We start from the raw sequence: 15,064 nt of genomic DNA, 5'->3' as shown, positions 1-15,064 counted from the left end.
AACACACTGCACCATGGCACGATCATTCACTGCCAGACAGAGAAGGAATCCATTCGCCAAAGGCCGTGGAAGAGGGTATTTTGCGCGAAGATCTCGTGGAAACGCAGCCTCTAGCCAAAATACCCAGTGCATTTCATCACGACCAACTTACTCCAGAGCCACTTCTGTTGCTACCAGCAGAAATGCTCAGAATGAAAGTCTTCCTTCAAATGCATTGCCGCAAAGTGAGATCACTGCCCGGGAGGAGCGATTGGAAGATGATGACGAGGAACCTTGCAAGGTCGTCATGGCCATAGATATGAAGGACCGAGGAATGATCGGTTGCAGTTACTATTCTGCCCTGGAAGAAAAATTATACGTTATGGAGGACATCGTCCATGGCGAACCTGATGTTATTGACATCTGTGCGTGGAAATTCTACATCTGCCATCTTTGATAGTTTACTGACGTGGTTATGGGCAGTAAAACTTGAAATCGAACCTACAGTGCTGCTAATATCTCTACGAGCTGATCAAGTGCTAGAAGATCCTACAAATGCAGGAAACGCAAGCCGGGCTACCTCTGATGTCGGTTAGTCTTCCATCCTCGATAGAAGCAAGTACCAACATTCAACTAATATTACCTTAGACTCACATCTCCAGCTACCATACCAGCTAGATGTGCGTCCAACCCAGGAGTTTGGGTTTGAAAGCGCAAAGATCAAACTCTCGTCTCTTAAACTCAGCCCCGAGCCCAATACAGCTTTTAGGTTTCTTATTCCAGGAACCAGTTTCTCTCACGACGGCGATGTTACAGGAGAAACTATTGACTTCACAGAACAACAGGGGTATTTATTAAATATTAGCGGGGTTATTGACATGGAAAACTGCATTTCTGTTGGCTGTGCCGGCGCGATTCTCACGTACTTGCAAAGGAAGCGGGCTACTATTTCTTTGCGATACGGCTCATTATCTTCCGCAGCAATTGGTATCAAGTCTCTTGGGATGATTAGCCTGCAAAAAACAATGTTAGTATGTCCTTGGGTTCCCCATATCTATACCTTTTATGCTAACACTCCCATGTCATAGGCTTATCAACAAAGATACGTTAGCATCCCTTCAAATACTGCAGTCTGAATCCCATCCAAATGCTTTCAATCAGGGCCCTGGCAAAACCTCATCTGGGTCCAAGGAGGCCTTATCTATCTACGGCCTCTTTCACCATTTTGCAAGGACACCCCAAGGGAAGCGCTTGCTAAAACAATGTTTTCTCCGTCCAAGCATTGATCCCTCTACAATTAGCCAAAGACACGAATTCATCAATGTCTTCTTACGCCCAGAGAATAATTCCCCCCTCAATCAACTCATCAAGAGCTTGAAAAATATCAAGAACCTGAGACCAGTGATGATTCATCTGCGAAAGGGCATTAGTACTGGAAGTGCAAAATTCCGAGGATTTAAGGGAGTAGTCTGGTCTAGCCTACTTGACGTACGTCTATTGAACGCAACCTCTTACCTATAGCGATGTTCCTGTAAACAGGCACTAACGTGGTTTATAGTTTGCGTTTCATGCTATTGATGTGAACCAAGCTTTACAGGAGGTTACTGGAGTTCAGACATTAGATGTTTGCTCAAAGGTGCGCAGTTAAGTCGCGAATACTGATAACCCCCGTATTCTGACCTCCCTTGCTTTACAGGCATTACTCAAGCTTGATCTAGCTCAGCTGCACCAGATTGGGAGCAAAATCCATGAGATAGTATGAGGAATACCTTACAGCCTTTTTAACCCCGGCTAATGAGTCCTAAGGTTGATCTTTCACTTTCTATCGAAGAGCGTCGCACAGTGGTTCGACCAGGAATCGATCAAGATCTTGACAAGCTAAAAGAGACATATAGTGGTATGGATGATTTACTTAACCAGGTAGCTATCAATATTGCTACATCCCTTCCGGAAGGAATAAATAAAGAAATAAATGTCGTTTACTTCCCACAACTTGGTTTCAATATTGCTATGCCTTTCGATGATAGGGGTAGGCCAATGTATGGCTCCAACGATGAGGACTGGACTCAGGTATTCAACACAGAAAATAGAGCTTATTTTAAAGACTCTAGGATGCGTGAAATGGATGAGAAGCTAGGAGATATATATGGCTTGATATGTGGTAAGTTGTTTCTATACTCATTTGGCTCTCTGTGTATATAACTTACAATCTTTAGAGAAGGAAATAGAAATCGTTTATCAGCTGGCACAGGATATCTTAACGTACGAGCACATGCTTGTTGAGGCATCGGACATATGTGGAGAGATTGACAGGTCAGGCACATTTACATCCTAGCGTTCAACTTTGCTCACAGTTAAGGCAGCCTTCTCGCTCTGGTCCAGGGTGCTAGTTTACACAAGCTGGTACGACCTCGCATGACCGATGAAAATATCATCTCTATTAAGGGTGGCCGGTAGGTTTCCTAATTAGCCCTATCTTCGTAACAAAATATTTAACTGTCTACAGTCATATGCTCCACGAAGCTACAGTATCATCCTTTGTACCCAACAATACATTTATTGTAGGGGGGAAAGGAGCCGCGGAGAATACCCCTGATGATATTCCCTCTAATGCTGAGCCAGTTCCCACTAGAGGAACAACTCAGGGTCCAAGTATGCTCTTATTGACTGGCCCAAACTTCTCAGGGAAGAGTGTCTATCTCAGCCAGGTAAAGCACCGTTATCTAATGAGATAGACTAGCTTGGATTAACCCTACATAGGCTGCTATCATCGTTTATATGGCTCACATTGGAAGGTTAAAACTTATTCCCACCTGAAATCTAGCAAAAGCTAATTAGGTTCCAGCTTCGTCCCTGCGGATAGCGCTCTAATTGGCTATACCGACAGGATATTAACTAGGGTATCAACACGAGAAACGGTTTCAAAGGTAAGGAGCAATTGTTAAATCATATATTTGATTCTCACGAAGACAGGTCCAAAGTACGTTTGCAAATGACTTACAACAAGTATCATTCGCTCTGAGTCAAGCTACCCATAGAAGCTTGATAATTATTGATGAGTTCGGGAAGGGGACTGAATCATCAGGTACATTCTCTCCATTTTGGCGGATACTACTATTATAGTACTGACTCAAAATCACAGACGGTGCAGGGCTGGCCTGCGGGTTGTTTGAATATGTCTTAAGCCTGGGAGATCGGCGCCCAAAGGTGATTGCAGCTACCCATTTCCACGAGATATTCGAAAATGGATTCCTCAAACCACGGCCGGAGCTGGAATTTGGTCACATGGAAGTTCAAGTCAATAGCTCCGCTCAACACGTCGAGGACCAAATTATATACCTCTATAAGTGAGATTTCATTGTATAAATTACTCAGAAATACAAGTCGCTGACTTTGGAGCAGTTTCCGGCTGGGACGAAGTAGCTCAAGCTTTGGAACCAAGTAACTATTACATACGTTTTATCTCAAAATATGGATATAACTAACGGCTACCGTAGCTGTGCTGCAATGGCAGGCATTGACCCAGCAATTATATCTCGAGCACAGGGAATAGAAAGGTTGCTACATCGAAAGGAAGACTTAGTGGCCATCTGCGCAAGAATGACGGCGAGAGAGGTAGGGGAGCTTGAACGGGCGGTACATGCATCCCCCCATTTAAGTAACTTTATAGCATGGGCCACACCAAAAACTAACCAGTGATTGACTGATCTAGGAGCGTTTGGCAAGGAGGTTTCTCGAAGCTGACTTTTCAAATACTCATTCTGGTGAAGAAGAGCCAACAAATCGCGTCAGGTCTCTGCTAGAGGAGATGATAGGGAGTGAAGTGGATGAAGTCTCCCACACCATAGAGTCAGAGGAAAACATGGAGAATAGCCCAACCCCAACTGCACATTCCCCGTCTCTCCTTTCACCTTAAGCCCTATCACTACTGGTATGTAAAGTGCCAAAATTAATGTAGTCATTAGTCGTTTCCGTTTTATTTTTATGACGAACGACGAGCCTCTCTATAATTTAACACTCTTTACCAAATTCTTCTTGATACCCGTCAACTCTCCGCCATATCCACCACGGCCTTCACCACCCTTATAGATCTGCTTTATGCTTCCAAGCTTCTTCTTCTTGGCCTCGAACTTCTTCCTCTTCTTCACCCTAGGATTCCGCACATCCTTGTTTCGTTTTGGCGTCAATCCCTTGTTCTTCTCAATGGCATAAGTGATAGCACGTTTGCCATCTGGGCCAATTTCCTCCTGGATCTCGACACGACCACCCTCCTTAGCAGCAAGGGCCCGAGCCTCTGACAATGCCTTCTTGTCGGCCTTCTTCTGCTTTTGACGGGAAGAAACCATGTCATAGTAATCGTCGCTGTTAGATCCGTCCATATCACCGCGGACTTCTCTTGCAAGCTGGTAGTCCTCTTCATCGCTATCACCACCAAGACGCTCGTTCTCATTTGCTTCCATGCGTCCTCTCTTCTGTGCTTCCTCGTTAAGACGAGCCTGGCGGTCCTTGTTCCGTTCTTTGTATGGTAAATCCGTATCTCCACCAGCATGTCTACCAGCTGCATCACGTTTGTTTGCTTTTTGTGCGATCTGGGAGGTATAAAAGCGTAGTGATTTCTTTTTCTTGGCTTTCTCTGCTGCTTCGTGGGCAGTAAGTTTAGTTTCATCTCCAAAATCAGAGTCATAGTCATGAAGCTGTGACTCTCGCTGCGAAGTCAGCTTTGATGAGCTTCCCTGATCCAGGAGCTTAGATAGCTCCTGTAAACCAAGCTCAGTCTTATTGAGCTTTTCAGCACGCTGTGACTCGGCAAGTGCTTGTGCTTTTTCCACCAATTTCTGAGCCTTTGATTTTTTGGGTACCTTCGCGGCTTTGGCTACCTTTGATGGTTTGTCTAGAGACGATTTTGTCGCTGGAACTGTGGTATCAATTTCCTCCTCTTCTTCAATATCGGACGGCTCTTGTTCAACCTCTTGCAAGTCTTTTACCTGTTCCCAGGTCTTTCGACAGACGACCAATGCACCCATAATAGGGTGCTCTCTGAGCTCAGCTGGTGGTAAGGCAAGACAGCTCCCCGTGCTATTTCTGGCAGGGGAAGTTAAAAGCACAAAATACATGCTAATAACACCCAGGTATGCAGCTAACGCGCGGAATTGTAGGACGGAGAGTGGTGTTTTGTCACTTGACGTTTCTTTGCGAGACTTCCGGGCCCCATCAACCGCCGCAGAGAGTTCCTGATACCGTGGCTGGAGATCGGTATAATCCTTTGACAAAGGTACAAACTCTGGATACCGTTTTGATAGAATATTCAGCCTCTCCTCCACACTCATATCGTCAGGTATTTGTATTTCCGGCAGTACCTCCGTGATGGTTTTTCCATGCGCTATGGCATCTTTCGACACCTCCTCATCCCCTTTAGCACTGTCAAGCCACTCTGATTCATCAAACCCGAAATCAGCATCCGTCATCGACTGTAGTTTCTTTAGCTGAATCTTCTTGGCTTCCTCCTCTTCTTCCAGCGCATCTCCCTCGGTTTCAATTGTGTCCGCATTGTAGTAATCCGATTTCGATGCTCCCCACGCCTCAATTCCTTCTTCATCTTCCTCCGGCTTCTTGCCGTCATCCATGAGGTCGGGACTCAGTTCTTCTCTCCGCCGTAGTTTTGGGAGTTTCTTCTTTAAGTTTGCGGCTTTATCCTCTTTCTCTTCTACTTCTTCCTCTTCCTCATTCCCATAATCATAATCATCCTCGGACTCGGACTCGGACACGTATCCATGAACTTCCTCGTCTGATAGTTGCAGTAACCGCTCTAGATATACCAAGTTAGCGCCCAGGCGAAGTACTATGAGAAAAAGTAGATGCGCGAATACCATCTTCCTCTAGCCTCCGTCTCCGCTTCACCTCGGGGCGTTCTTCGAGCAAGACACGGTCACGGCCAGCTTCAAATTCATCTTCAGAGTTCTCAAATCTCGCATCTGCCGCGAACTTCGAGTTTTTGTCCTCAACGGGGTTCTTGCTGCGGTGAGCCAGCGCAGCTCCGCCAGCCTTTCTCTTCTTTGCCATGGTATGTTATGAAGAAAAATACTCCGTAGTGTATCCCGAATTGTCTACTCTTCCCAGTGTCTATCGCAAGTTTAAAGTCGATAATCAAAATGTCAATTTCAAGCTTCAAAAAGAAAAAATTACAAAAATTACCACAAGATTCGGTGGAGCAGCCGAGGCTTATCCTAATTTAGTAAAGTTGTGTATTTATGGTATTAATTACCGTTATCGATAACAAATGGGTGGAATTGTGCGTACCAGAAATGTATTATATTACCAACGTCTTAAAATCCTCAAGGCATTTCTAAGAAATATATAGATAAATGATTGAAAAAAGTAGGATTGAGATTATTTTATATTCTATAGAACAATCGTCTAGCTTGGACGTATTGCGTAGAGCCAGAGCTGCGTAAATTTACCGCATGTCCATAATTTGAAGAAGGAATTATTGACTTGCACGGTGCTTCTTCTCGCTAACAAGCTATTTTTATTTATCAGCCCCTGAAGACGGTTCTACATCTCAACATCCAGCTTTCATCGTTTATTCTTAAACTCCTTTAGACCAAGAAGTTCGTGTAGGCCTCAGATACTTCCAAGAACGTCTCACTGGCGTGAAGCCGCCTGTATGGAAGGAATAACATATCCGGGTGTTCAGTTGATCGCGGCAGCCTTGCTCTTTGGCGCCTTTACATACCTGGCAACAACAATGTTTGGCTTTGGTGGTAAGAATCAATTCCAGGTCGATGGACAGGTATGTGATAGTTATTTTCATAGAATACGTGTCTATCGTATGGCTAATAGGATACTAGACGGTTCTTATCACTGGAGGCTCGGAGGGAATGGGCCGGAGTGTTGCAATCGAGCTATCAAAGAAAGGCGCAAACATCGTCATTGTATCTCGAACTGTCTCTAAGCTTGAGGCTGCATTAAACGATATCAAAGTGCGTATCCATGATGAGGAACAGTAAAGTTGAATAGCCATTTTCTCATGTGAAGTACAGGCCGCAGCGTTATACCCAGAGAAGCAGAAGTTTCACTATGTCAGCGCAGACCTGAAAGACTACGAAGGCACTGAGCATGCCCTAGAGCAAGTCACCAAATGGAACGGAGGTCAGCCTCCTGATATCGTCTGGTGCTGTGCTGGAATGTCACTTCCTGGATTCTTCGTCACCACTCCACCAGAGACCTTAAAGTCTCAGATGGATACGATTTATTGGACTGCTGCGTTTACCGCGCACTCGACTCTGAGCAGATGGCTGTCTCCCGTTGACCCCAGTTCAAGGAGCGCAAAGACTTCTCCCCGCCATATTATCTTCACTTCTTCGGCTGCAGTGTTTGTACCCTTGGCTGGCTATGGCCCGTACAGCCCTGCAAAGGCCGCTATGAGAGCTCTAGCAGACACCCTCGTCCAGGAGATTGAAGTATACAATGGATCAAGAAAGAACATGCAGCAACCGGCTCCAGCTGCTGATGTCAAGATCCATATCGTTTACCCAATGGGAATTCTCTCGCCAGGATTTGCCCACGAACAGACCATCAAGCCGGATCTCACCAAACTGTTAGAGGAAGCCGATAAGCCACAAACACCGGATGAAGTTGCTAAGATATCTATTAAGGGCCTGGAGAAGGGTGAGTATATGATCACGACTATGCTTATTGGAAATTTGATGAAATGCGCTGCAATGGGAGGCAGCCCTCGAAACAACATCATCATGGACACCCTTACTAGCATGGTCAGCGCCATTGCATTCATCTTTGTCGTTCCGGACCTGGCAGGCAAAGCGTGGAACTGGGGTCGTACCCATGGAGTTCCTAAGTCAAGTTGATAGTCCCTTCTATCCGGTGGTGTGAATTAACTAGTTACCCCTGAAATGCGTACCTGAAATGCGTACCTGAAGATGCACCTTAAAACAACCATGGATGCCCTAAGATAACATATATATTATTATTACTATTTCCTTGAATATTTGCTTCACACAAACTAGTCAATTCTAGCCGCGGTGGTCTAACTAGGTATGTAGTCACACAGCTCGTCTTTGTGTTGCACGGTAACTAGAGAGTAGATATTGGCTCCAACCGGCTCTACCATGACGAAAGAAGCGCCGCCACTCGGCCTACAGCTAGGACTTAACATGATATCTCAAGCATTGGTTCTTCATAGTATTGGATCGCATGTCTGTGTGGATAAGGCGAATGACGTAACAAGACGTCTAGCTCGTTGACCAACAGTAAAATCCCTGTTGCCGAAAAAATATAAACAGCGAACGGAGCATCGCATAACCAGCCAGGCTCACCAGCCTCTCATTGCAAACTCCAGCCAGCGATGGGCGCGCTCCTCTCGATTCCAGTGCTCTCATACCTGTTGATACCGTCCATGTCATCGTACGGGACCAGTCTGAACCTGATCTTCTTCTACCTCACCTGGACCACCCTCGTCCTCTCCCACGGCCCATTGAAAGTCGAGCTCGTCGGCACTACGGCCGTTCGATTGATATTTTACTTCATACCCTCCGTCCTGTTCTTCCTGTTCGATATCTTGATCCCCTCCGCCTCGGTGGTGCTGAAAGTGTACGGCAAAGACGGTCTTCCGCAAGGGAAGAAGAAGAAATATGGCACTTCAGAGCTCAAGGTGGCGGGCTGGGCTATATTCAATTTGATTCTGAGCATAGCGGCGCAGGGGCTTATTGAGTTCGTTTTGACAAGAGTCCTGGGGTTGAAGAGTCGGTTGAAGGTGACGACGAAGTTGCCTCTGCCGTGGGATATCATCAAGGGAGTGGGAAGGGCATTGATACTCCGGGAGGTATGTTTTACGAAATATTCTTTCATAGATAAACAGAGGCTGACTTGACGTCTAGATACTGCAATATTTCGTTCATCGACATGTTCTGCATTCATGGACACCCTTCCAGCGCCATCATAACGACTGGTACCATTCGATACACACTCCGTACCCATTGACTGCTCACTACGACCATCCAGTCGTATACATACTCTGGCGCTTTCTTCCCGTATTCTTACCAGCAGCAGCATTCAGATGCCACCTGTTGACATATATGCTCTACCTTAGCATAGTGTCGTTGGAAGAGACGTTTGCGCATTCGGGGTATAAGCCGATGCCAACGAGTTTCTTTATCGGCGGCATAGCCAGGCGGATAGACCAGCACCTCTTGCATGGTGGACATGGCAACTATGCACCTTTGGGGGTAATGGATTGGTTATTTGGAACATCCATAGGAGATGAGCTAGAGGATGATATCCCAGAGCAGTCCAACAGAGAAAGCATCGCCGAGAAGCTTGTTGAGAAGAAGCCAAGGCGAAGTCATCGGCGGAGGACAAGGGAAAGTGTACATTAACGAAGCCTATTCTTGGATGTAATGTTTTAATGATTTTTAATTCACGATTTTTGAAGATACCAATTACAACTGAAGAAAGTTGAAGAAACCAAAGCCATCCAGTCATTGCGATTTTATATTTGTAATAGTGACATGTATATGAGCGGCTTGTAAAGGAAAGGGTAAAGAAGGGGGCGTGTACTTGACGACGGGTAGAGAGATAGGTATGTAGTAAGGGATATTCGATCAGGAAGACAGGTCTCGCTCATGTCAGAAGGTGGAGAATAAACAGAGAAAGAGGTTGTTTGTCTGGTCGTAGTCGTTTTTGTTTTGTATTATATTGCAGGGTATATGGAAACTCTGCAACCAAGGCCCTTGATTTCTTTGGAAATTTTGACATTTCGGTGGGAAACACGCCATATCGGTGTGACGAAGGAGCATAGCTTTAAAGAACGCAAGAACATACACACGTCAAGTTGAGGGCGTTGTGTTGCATATTCCCTCCCTGGCAACATACAGGAGTCTCTGCTTAGTGAAAAGAAGAGAGAACAGAAGACATTATTTTAACGGCCATGAAACCACCACACTCCCGAATCTACCACTTCATCTCATGGGGTCTGTCACCCTTCCGTAGGCTGAAGCTGGAGGCAAGGTAGCTGTCGAGGAACTCCTCCTTCTTGATGGTGGCCAAAAGGGCCGAGTCGACGGCCTTTTGGTCGCTGGCACGTTCGCTTGTGATCTTCTTCTTCTGTATCCGGAAATAATATAATCAGCAATTGTCCTTGTCTTCCGTCTGTCTTACCCCAGGTTTCCAGTTGTACGTACCTCGGGCTTCTCTCCCTGCTTGAAGAAAGCCTCCTCTCCCTTCTTCTCGGTGCTCTTGCCGGCGGTGAAGTATCCGGGCTGGGAGACCTTCTCCAAAGTCTGCTCGTCGAGGCCGGTCAGCTTGACGGATGCGCTGGTGGCAATGACATATCTGGCATTGACCCGTCGGAGTGGGACACCGTTGAGCTTGTAGGGGCCAGTAACGAGGAGGACACCCTGTGGGAGGTGCTTGAGGAGGACGACACGCTTGCCACGGAAACGGCCGGCGAGGAGGATGAGGATGGTTCCTGGCTGGAGGCTGGCGCGAGGCTTAGCGGGGATGATGGACTTGCGAACCTATAGTTGAATGTCCATGTCAGTAACCGCACATTCGCACAAGTACATCAACAAAATATATAATATATATCAAGATAGATATATAGTGTATATTGATTTAGAGCCGTTCCAATTCAATTTCGCGAATCTCATGCAAACCGGGAGATATTCATCGCAACACAACAAATGGCCCTCCCGGCTGCTTTTCGAGCGTCTGCAAAACGACGGCAACAAGGGCGTCTGCGCTGGTATACTGACTTTCTTTGGCTGAGGCTCGTCTTCAACAGGATACCACTTCTGGGCCTTCTGGGCCGGGACGGTCCTCTCGCCCTTTCCGAACTTCTTCGTCTGGCCAGGCGCCGACATGTTGGCTCTATGTGACGAAGACTTGGGAAACGAGAATTGCAAGACTGCGGGATTCCCGGGGGTGGTCGACGGCGACGGTGGGTGGTGGTGGTTTTTGTCGTTGTTGAAGATCTGGAAGTTCGAAGTTCAACTTCTCGCTTTGCGCTTGTTCGATATTTTGTGGGAAGCGCACACAGTGCCCTAGTGGTAGCCGAGGGCGCTAGGCCTGTTTGGGACGACGTCGGCCTTTTGTTTTTCCTAGAGCTTGTTACAAAGAGCTTAGTAAGATTTAGTCATGTCTTAGTCAGTAGTTGTTAGTCAGCAACGACAACAGCAACAGAAAAGAAAGTTCAAGCGAGCAACGACAAGAACGAGACTGAAAGCAGTGGAAGAAGCAGACGAAGCAGAAGACGACGAAGCAGAAGAAGAGGAAGACAAGAGACGAGGCAGAAGCCGAAGACGAGAAGACGACGCGGCCATGTCGATAGCACCGATCATCACCTTCAAGGGTGGCATCTGCGAACTAGATGTGCGTATCTGTTTGATACCTACCTACCTACTACCTACAGGCGCCGCTGGAAAGGTACTGTACTAACTGGCAAACAGACTTCCGTCACCCCCAACGCCGTCAAGGCCCGGCCTACGCCTGGATACATCTATCTATACTCGGAAGATGACCTCGTCCACTTCTGCTGGCGGCCGCGGTCGGCGCCTATAGACCAGCCGGAGCTTGACCTCGTCATGGTGCCCTCCGACGGGACCTTCACGCCGTACAAACCCACCAGCGCCCAGAAACCGTCCAACCCCGAACGGCCTACGAACGGCAGAATATACGTCTTGAAGTTTGCTTCCAGCTCGCAGAGACACCTCTTCTGGCTGCAGTCGCGGAGTCAGCACGAGCAGGGTAACCCCGCGTGGTTCAGCTCGCGAGACCTGAAGCTGGGCCAGATCGTCAATACACTGCTGCAGGGCGAAGATATCGACGTGCAAGACGCCATTGATAGCCTGCCCCGGGAAGACGGCGGTAATGATGGCGGTGATGATGACGAGACCATGGAAGACGTAGAGGGGACGGACCATAGTCCTGAGAGACGACGGCATGGCGGCAGCGGGGGTGCTGGACCTGGTGCTACTGGTGGTGACATACGAGAAGAAGGTCAAGAATCAAGAGAGGGAGGAGCAGATGGCGGACGAGCGTAGGTATTGCTCTCGGCACAGAACACATCCTCTTTTTTCACTGCATTTCTTACTACTTTTACCTGCTGCCTTGTTCCTGCTCTAGAAACTCAGCGCATCGCCAGAGCCTGCGTATAGGTTTTATTTTTTATGCCAGTTACGTTATTTGACTTTTGGCTGTATACTCCCAACGTTTAAATATGCGTTCTCCTGCCTGCGTACCACACATATACATACTTTGCTTATTTCTTCCAACATTGCATGCACGGTACTAACCTCAGAGCTCACAGCGCCGCCGGTTCGGATCCCTCTTCCGTTGTACAAAACTTGCTTCATTCCTTAAAAGGCAATACCCAGCAAGAGACAGGAGAATCACAATACACCACTCTCGCCGATCTACTATCGACGCCGTCTACCTTACCTTTCCTTGAATCGGCAGACGAAACAACCCTCAACCAGCTGCTTAGTTCTCTTCCCGAATCATTACAGCTCCTCTCCAAACAAAATAACAATGCACCAGTCGAGCGTATTAGCGTCGACAAGAAGCGTACCGCCCTTCGTAAGGTCCTTCGCTCTCCGCAGTTTGCACAGAGCCTCGGTAGCCTTACCATGGCTATCAGAGACGGAGGACTTCCCAGCATTAGCGACGCACTCAAGATCCCGGTCCAGAACGGCGGGTTCATGCGCCGCGGTGGTGTCCCGCTAGGAGGAGGAGAAGCCGTCCAGGCATTCGTCGAAGGTGTCCGACAGCAGGTAGAGGACAGCCAGAAGGGTGACCACATGGAGACAGACTGAGGAAGCGGCTTGTTCAACGGTCCCTATCCTTGAGATCCTCACGAATAGCTCTACTGTATCTATGCCCCTGGACCAGCCGTCTCGTCTTAGCTCAGCCCCCCAAACCCGAACCCCTGATGTGAACCACCAGCGCCATCGAACTGATGCTCTGATTAGCTGGCTGCGATGCAACTAGTTATTCTTAGAAACAGCTCCATGCTGAATTCGTGAAGGATATAAAATAATTCTCCAAGCCACACTCCTTGTCGTATCTGTCTTGCGTAACCGTATTACCCGTATCAAGCTTTGCGTTTCGTGTGTAATTTATGTGTATGTAATCCAAATACGCAACTCGTCACTCTTCTCAGCCACGATCTCGCCAAAACTGCCAGTCGAGTTTAGATCCTGGGGAAGACGTAAACCAAGCTCGTTGTCCATTTCGTCTGCCGCAGAGCTGAAGGGGGATTCAACCTCTGGAAAACGCACAGCAAACAACCTCCCCGAACTCCTGCCCCGTTACCTGCTATCTCGCGCCTTGCGTTGGAGCGTTTCCTGACAGCTGCGTGTACAGACAGGCCTGCAGCCAACTGCTTCTCGCCTTCACCAACTTGGACAACGCGCGGTCCTTTCACCCGCCAGATTTTTCCCACGCCCTGTTGCTGACCAGGCGAGCTCGCGAATAGGACGTTTACTCGATACTTTTGCCAGGGACCGATAGCTGCAATGTCTACGAATCGATGAGCAGAAGCGCCAATAACAAATGGCTCCGTCCGAGAACCCCAGCTACGATGCGAACAACCCGTCCGGCAGCCATTCGATACCCCTCCAAGACCTCTCAAGACCCCCGGGCACGGTGATCGCAGATGGCGCTGGACGCCGGGCGAGGAGAGCTACGATTGAAGATGAGCTTCCGGGGAGACAGTCGTCGGTTCGGGGGGGCATACGGGCTATAGGCAGGCCCCTTTCGCGACGGTACGAGCGGATTGCAGAGCACTCGCCTACGGGAGACAGGAGAGCAGAAGACCCTGATAACTTCGAGTCCGTCAGTTTATCTCAGGATGCGGAGCCGTCGGGTTTTGATCATGCGTCATTTCACCAGAGTACTATCGGATTGAGCTTCTCGCCTCAGCAAGCTAGACAGTCGGGGTCTTCTCATACACCGTTTGATGGACATGGCAGGAGAAGTGATGATAACAACTATTTCGGTGCTTCTGAGGATACGATAGTGCAAAATGGATCAGGGTCGTTTGGCGGAGAGAACGATTCATTGCCTCTTACAGATTCACGATACCTACAGCCAATTAGTGGTGCTTCTGTTCCTGATGCACAGGCCCAAGCCAAACGGAACTCCAATGGAGGTCGAAGCGTTCATTTTGCTGGAAGTGTTACGGGAGGTTCTTCTCATCTGGGAGATGACTTGGAGGACGGCCTTCGGACTGGACGAAGTAGTGTACGAAACTCACACCGATCTGCTACGGGACGGCTTTCCCCCTCTCCCTCTCCTTCATCAGCCCTATCAAGAGCAAGTTCTATGATGAGAATGGTCTCTCAGCGTGTTGTCAACCTGAGTAACGAGCCGGAGATTATGGAGAGCGTCATGAGACAGAAATCAGTGCTTAAACATGCCCGTATGGACGAACCTCCTTCTTTACCAGCCATGTTGGAATATGCGCACGACGTTGCGTCCTCAGAGACCTTGAACGAGGCAGGACCCGAAAAGAGGTCTCCACGGCCGAAACGGAAACATGGGCATCCAGCCATAAGTCCATTAAGGGGTAAAGCATTGGGCATATTCTCTGCAGACAACGCGGTTAGGAGATGGCTGTGTGAACTACTAGTCCATCCAGCCACGGAGCCGATAATCCTGATTCTCATCGTCATCCAGACGATTCTATTAGCTATCGAATCTTCGGTTCACACTGGTCGAACAGGAAGTTGGTCCTCCCCCGTGGTTGACATCCTCTTCCTAGCAATTTTCATCATATATACCCTTGAATTGATAGCCAGGACCATCGTTTCGGGATTTATTCTCAACCCCGAAGAATACAGTACTCTCGACCGTTCAGCCGGATTCCGAAATGCCGTCATGATAAAAACAAGAGAGCTGTTTTCGTTGCAGCGTCAGCTCATCAACGAAGAAACCTGCAGATCTACAACAATGTCAATCATCAGATCGTTTACTACCCTTCTCCAATGAAGCTATTCCTTCGTCATTCCGCAAGAGCACTGAAGCGTCAAAACCCAACATTAATTCCAACGGCTTCATTGCAAACAGCGCA

At 47.9% G+C, this 15,064-nt stretch overlaps 7 protein-coding genes across 7 annotated transcripts in view; 5 read left to right on the top strand and 2 right to left on the bottom strand.

Annotated features, from left to right (window-relative positions):
- Positions 1–13: 13 nt before the first annotated feature.
- MGYG_04535 (mismatch repair protein 5) lies at positions 14–3,895 on the top strand (the record flags this gene model as incomplete). The annotated part of the gene is made up of 17 exons (XM_003174312.1): positions 14–404; positions 463–570; positions 628–1,006; positions 1,068–1,467; positions 1,538–1,615; positions 1,676–1,735; positions 1,786–2,140; positions 2,196–2,292; positions 2,343–2,432; positions 2,486–2,687; positions 2,740–2,774; positions 2,825–2,906; positions 2,953–3,064; positions 3,122–3,326; positions 3,382–3,420; positions 3,477–3,615; positions 3,692–3,895. 17 exons carry the CDS (start codon positions 14–16, stop codon positions 3,893–3,895), a joined length of 2,976 nt encoding a protein of 991 aa, XP_003174360.1.
- An 88-nt stretch (positions 3,896–3,983) lies between these two features.
- Positions 3,984–6,039, bottom strand: MGYG_04534 (Sas10/Utp3 family protein; the record flags this gene model as incomplete). The annotated part of the gene is made up of 2 exons (XM_003174311.1): positions 3,984–5,785; positions 5,847–6,039. 2 exons carry the CDS (start codon positions 6,037–6,039, stop codon positions 3,984–3,986), a joined length of 1,995 nt encoding a protein of 664 aa, XP_003174359.1.
- Positions 6,040–6,724: 685 nt separating this feature from the next.
- Positions 6,725–7,844, top strand: MGYG_04533 (3-ketodihydrosphingosine reductase tsc10; the record flags this gene model as incomplete). Its single annotated transcript, XM_003174310.1, has 3 exons — positions 6,725–6,769; positions 6,828–6,959; positions 7,020–7,844. The coding sequence occupies 3 exons, from the start codon at positions 6,725–6,727 to the stop codon at positions 7,842–7,844; spliced, it is 1,002 nt and encodes a 333-aa protein (XP_003174358.1).
- A 497-nt stretch (positions 7,845–8,341) lies between these two features.
- Positions 8,342–9,371, top strand: MGYG_04532 (sterol desaturase; the record flags this gene model as incomplete). The annotated part of the gene is made up of 2 exons (XM_003174309.1): positions 8,342–8,818; positions 8,874–9,371. 2 exons carry the CDS (start codon positions 8,342–8,344, stop codon positions 9,369–9,371), a joined length of 975 nt encoding a protein of 324 aa, XP_003174357.1.
- A 574-nt stretch (positions 9,372–9,945) lies between these two features.
- On the bottom strand, positions 9,946–10,856 carry MGYG_04531 (60S ribosomal protein L6; the record flags this gene model as incomplete). Its single annotated transcript, XM_003174308.1, has 3 exons — positions 9,946–10,098; positions 10,176–10,511; positions 10,749–10,856. 3 exons carry the CDS (start codon positions 10,854–10,856, stop codon positions 9,946–9,948), a joined length of 597 nt encoding a protein of 198 aa, XP_003174356.1.
- Positions 10,857–11,313: 457 nt separating this feature from the next.
- MGYG_04530 (hypothetical protein) lies at positions 11,314–12,806 on the top strand (the record flags this gene model as incomplete). Its single annotated transcript, XM_003174307.1, has 3 exons — positions 11,314–11,364; positions 11,442–12,031; positions 12,302–12,806. 3 exons carry the CDS (start codon positions 11,314–11,316, stop codon positions 12,804–12,806), a joined length of 1,146 nt encoding a protein of 381 aa, XP_003174355.1.
- Positions 12,807–13,545: 739 nt separating this feature from the next.
- MGYG_04529 (hypothetical protein) overlaps positions 13,546–15,064 on the top strand; it is a gene marked incomplete at its 3' end in the record, with an annotated part of 6,610 nt that continues 5,091 nt past the window's right edge. Inside the window, exon 1 of the mRNA XM_003174306.1 lies at positions 13,546–15,018. Coding sequence (XP_003174354.1) covers positions 14,979–15,018 — 40 coding nt within the window. The 5' untranslated portion in view covers positions 13,546–14,978. The remainder of the gene's footprint in view (positions 15,019–15,064) is intronic.

This window comes from Nannizzia gypsea, genomic scaffold (assembly GCF_000150975.2).
Source record: "Nannizzia gypsea CBS 118893 supercont1.3 genomic scaffold, whole genome shotgun sequence".
Taxonomy (NCBI): domain Eukaryota; kingdom Fungi; phylum Ascomycota; class Eurotiomycetes; order Onygenales; family Arthrodermataceae; genus Nannizzia; species Nannizzia gypsea.
Note: the sequence above shows the minus strand (reverse complement) of the source record. Positions and strands in the feature narration are given on the sequence as shown.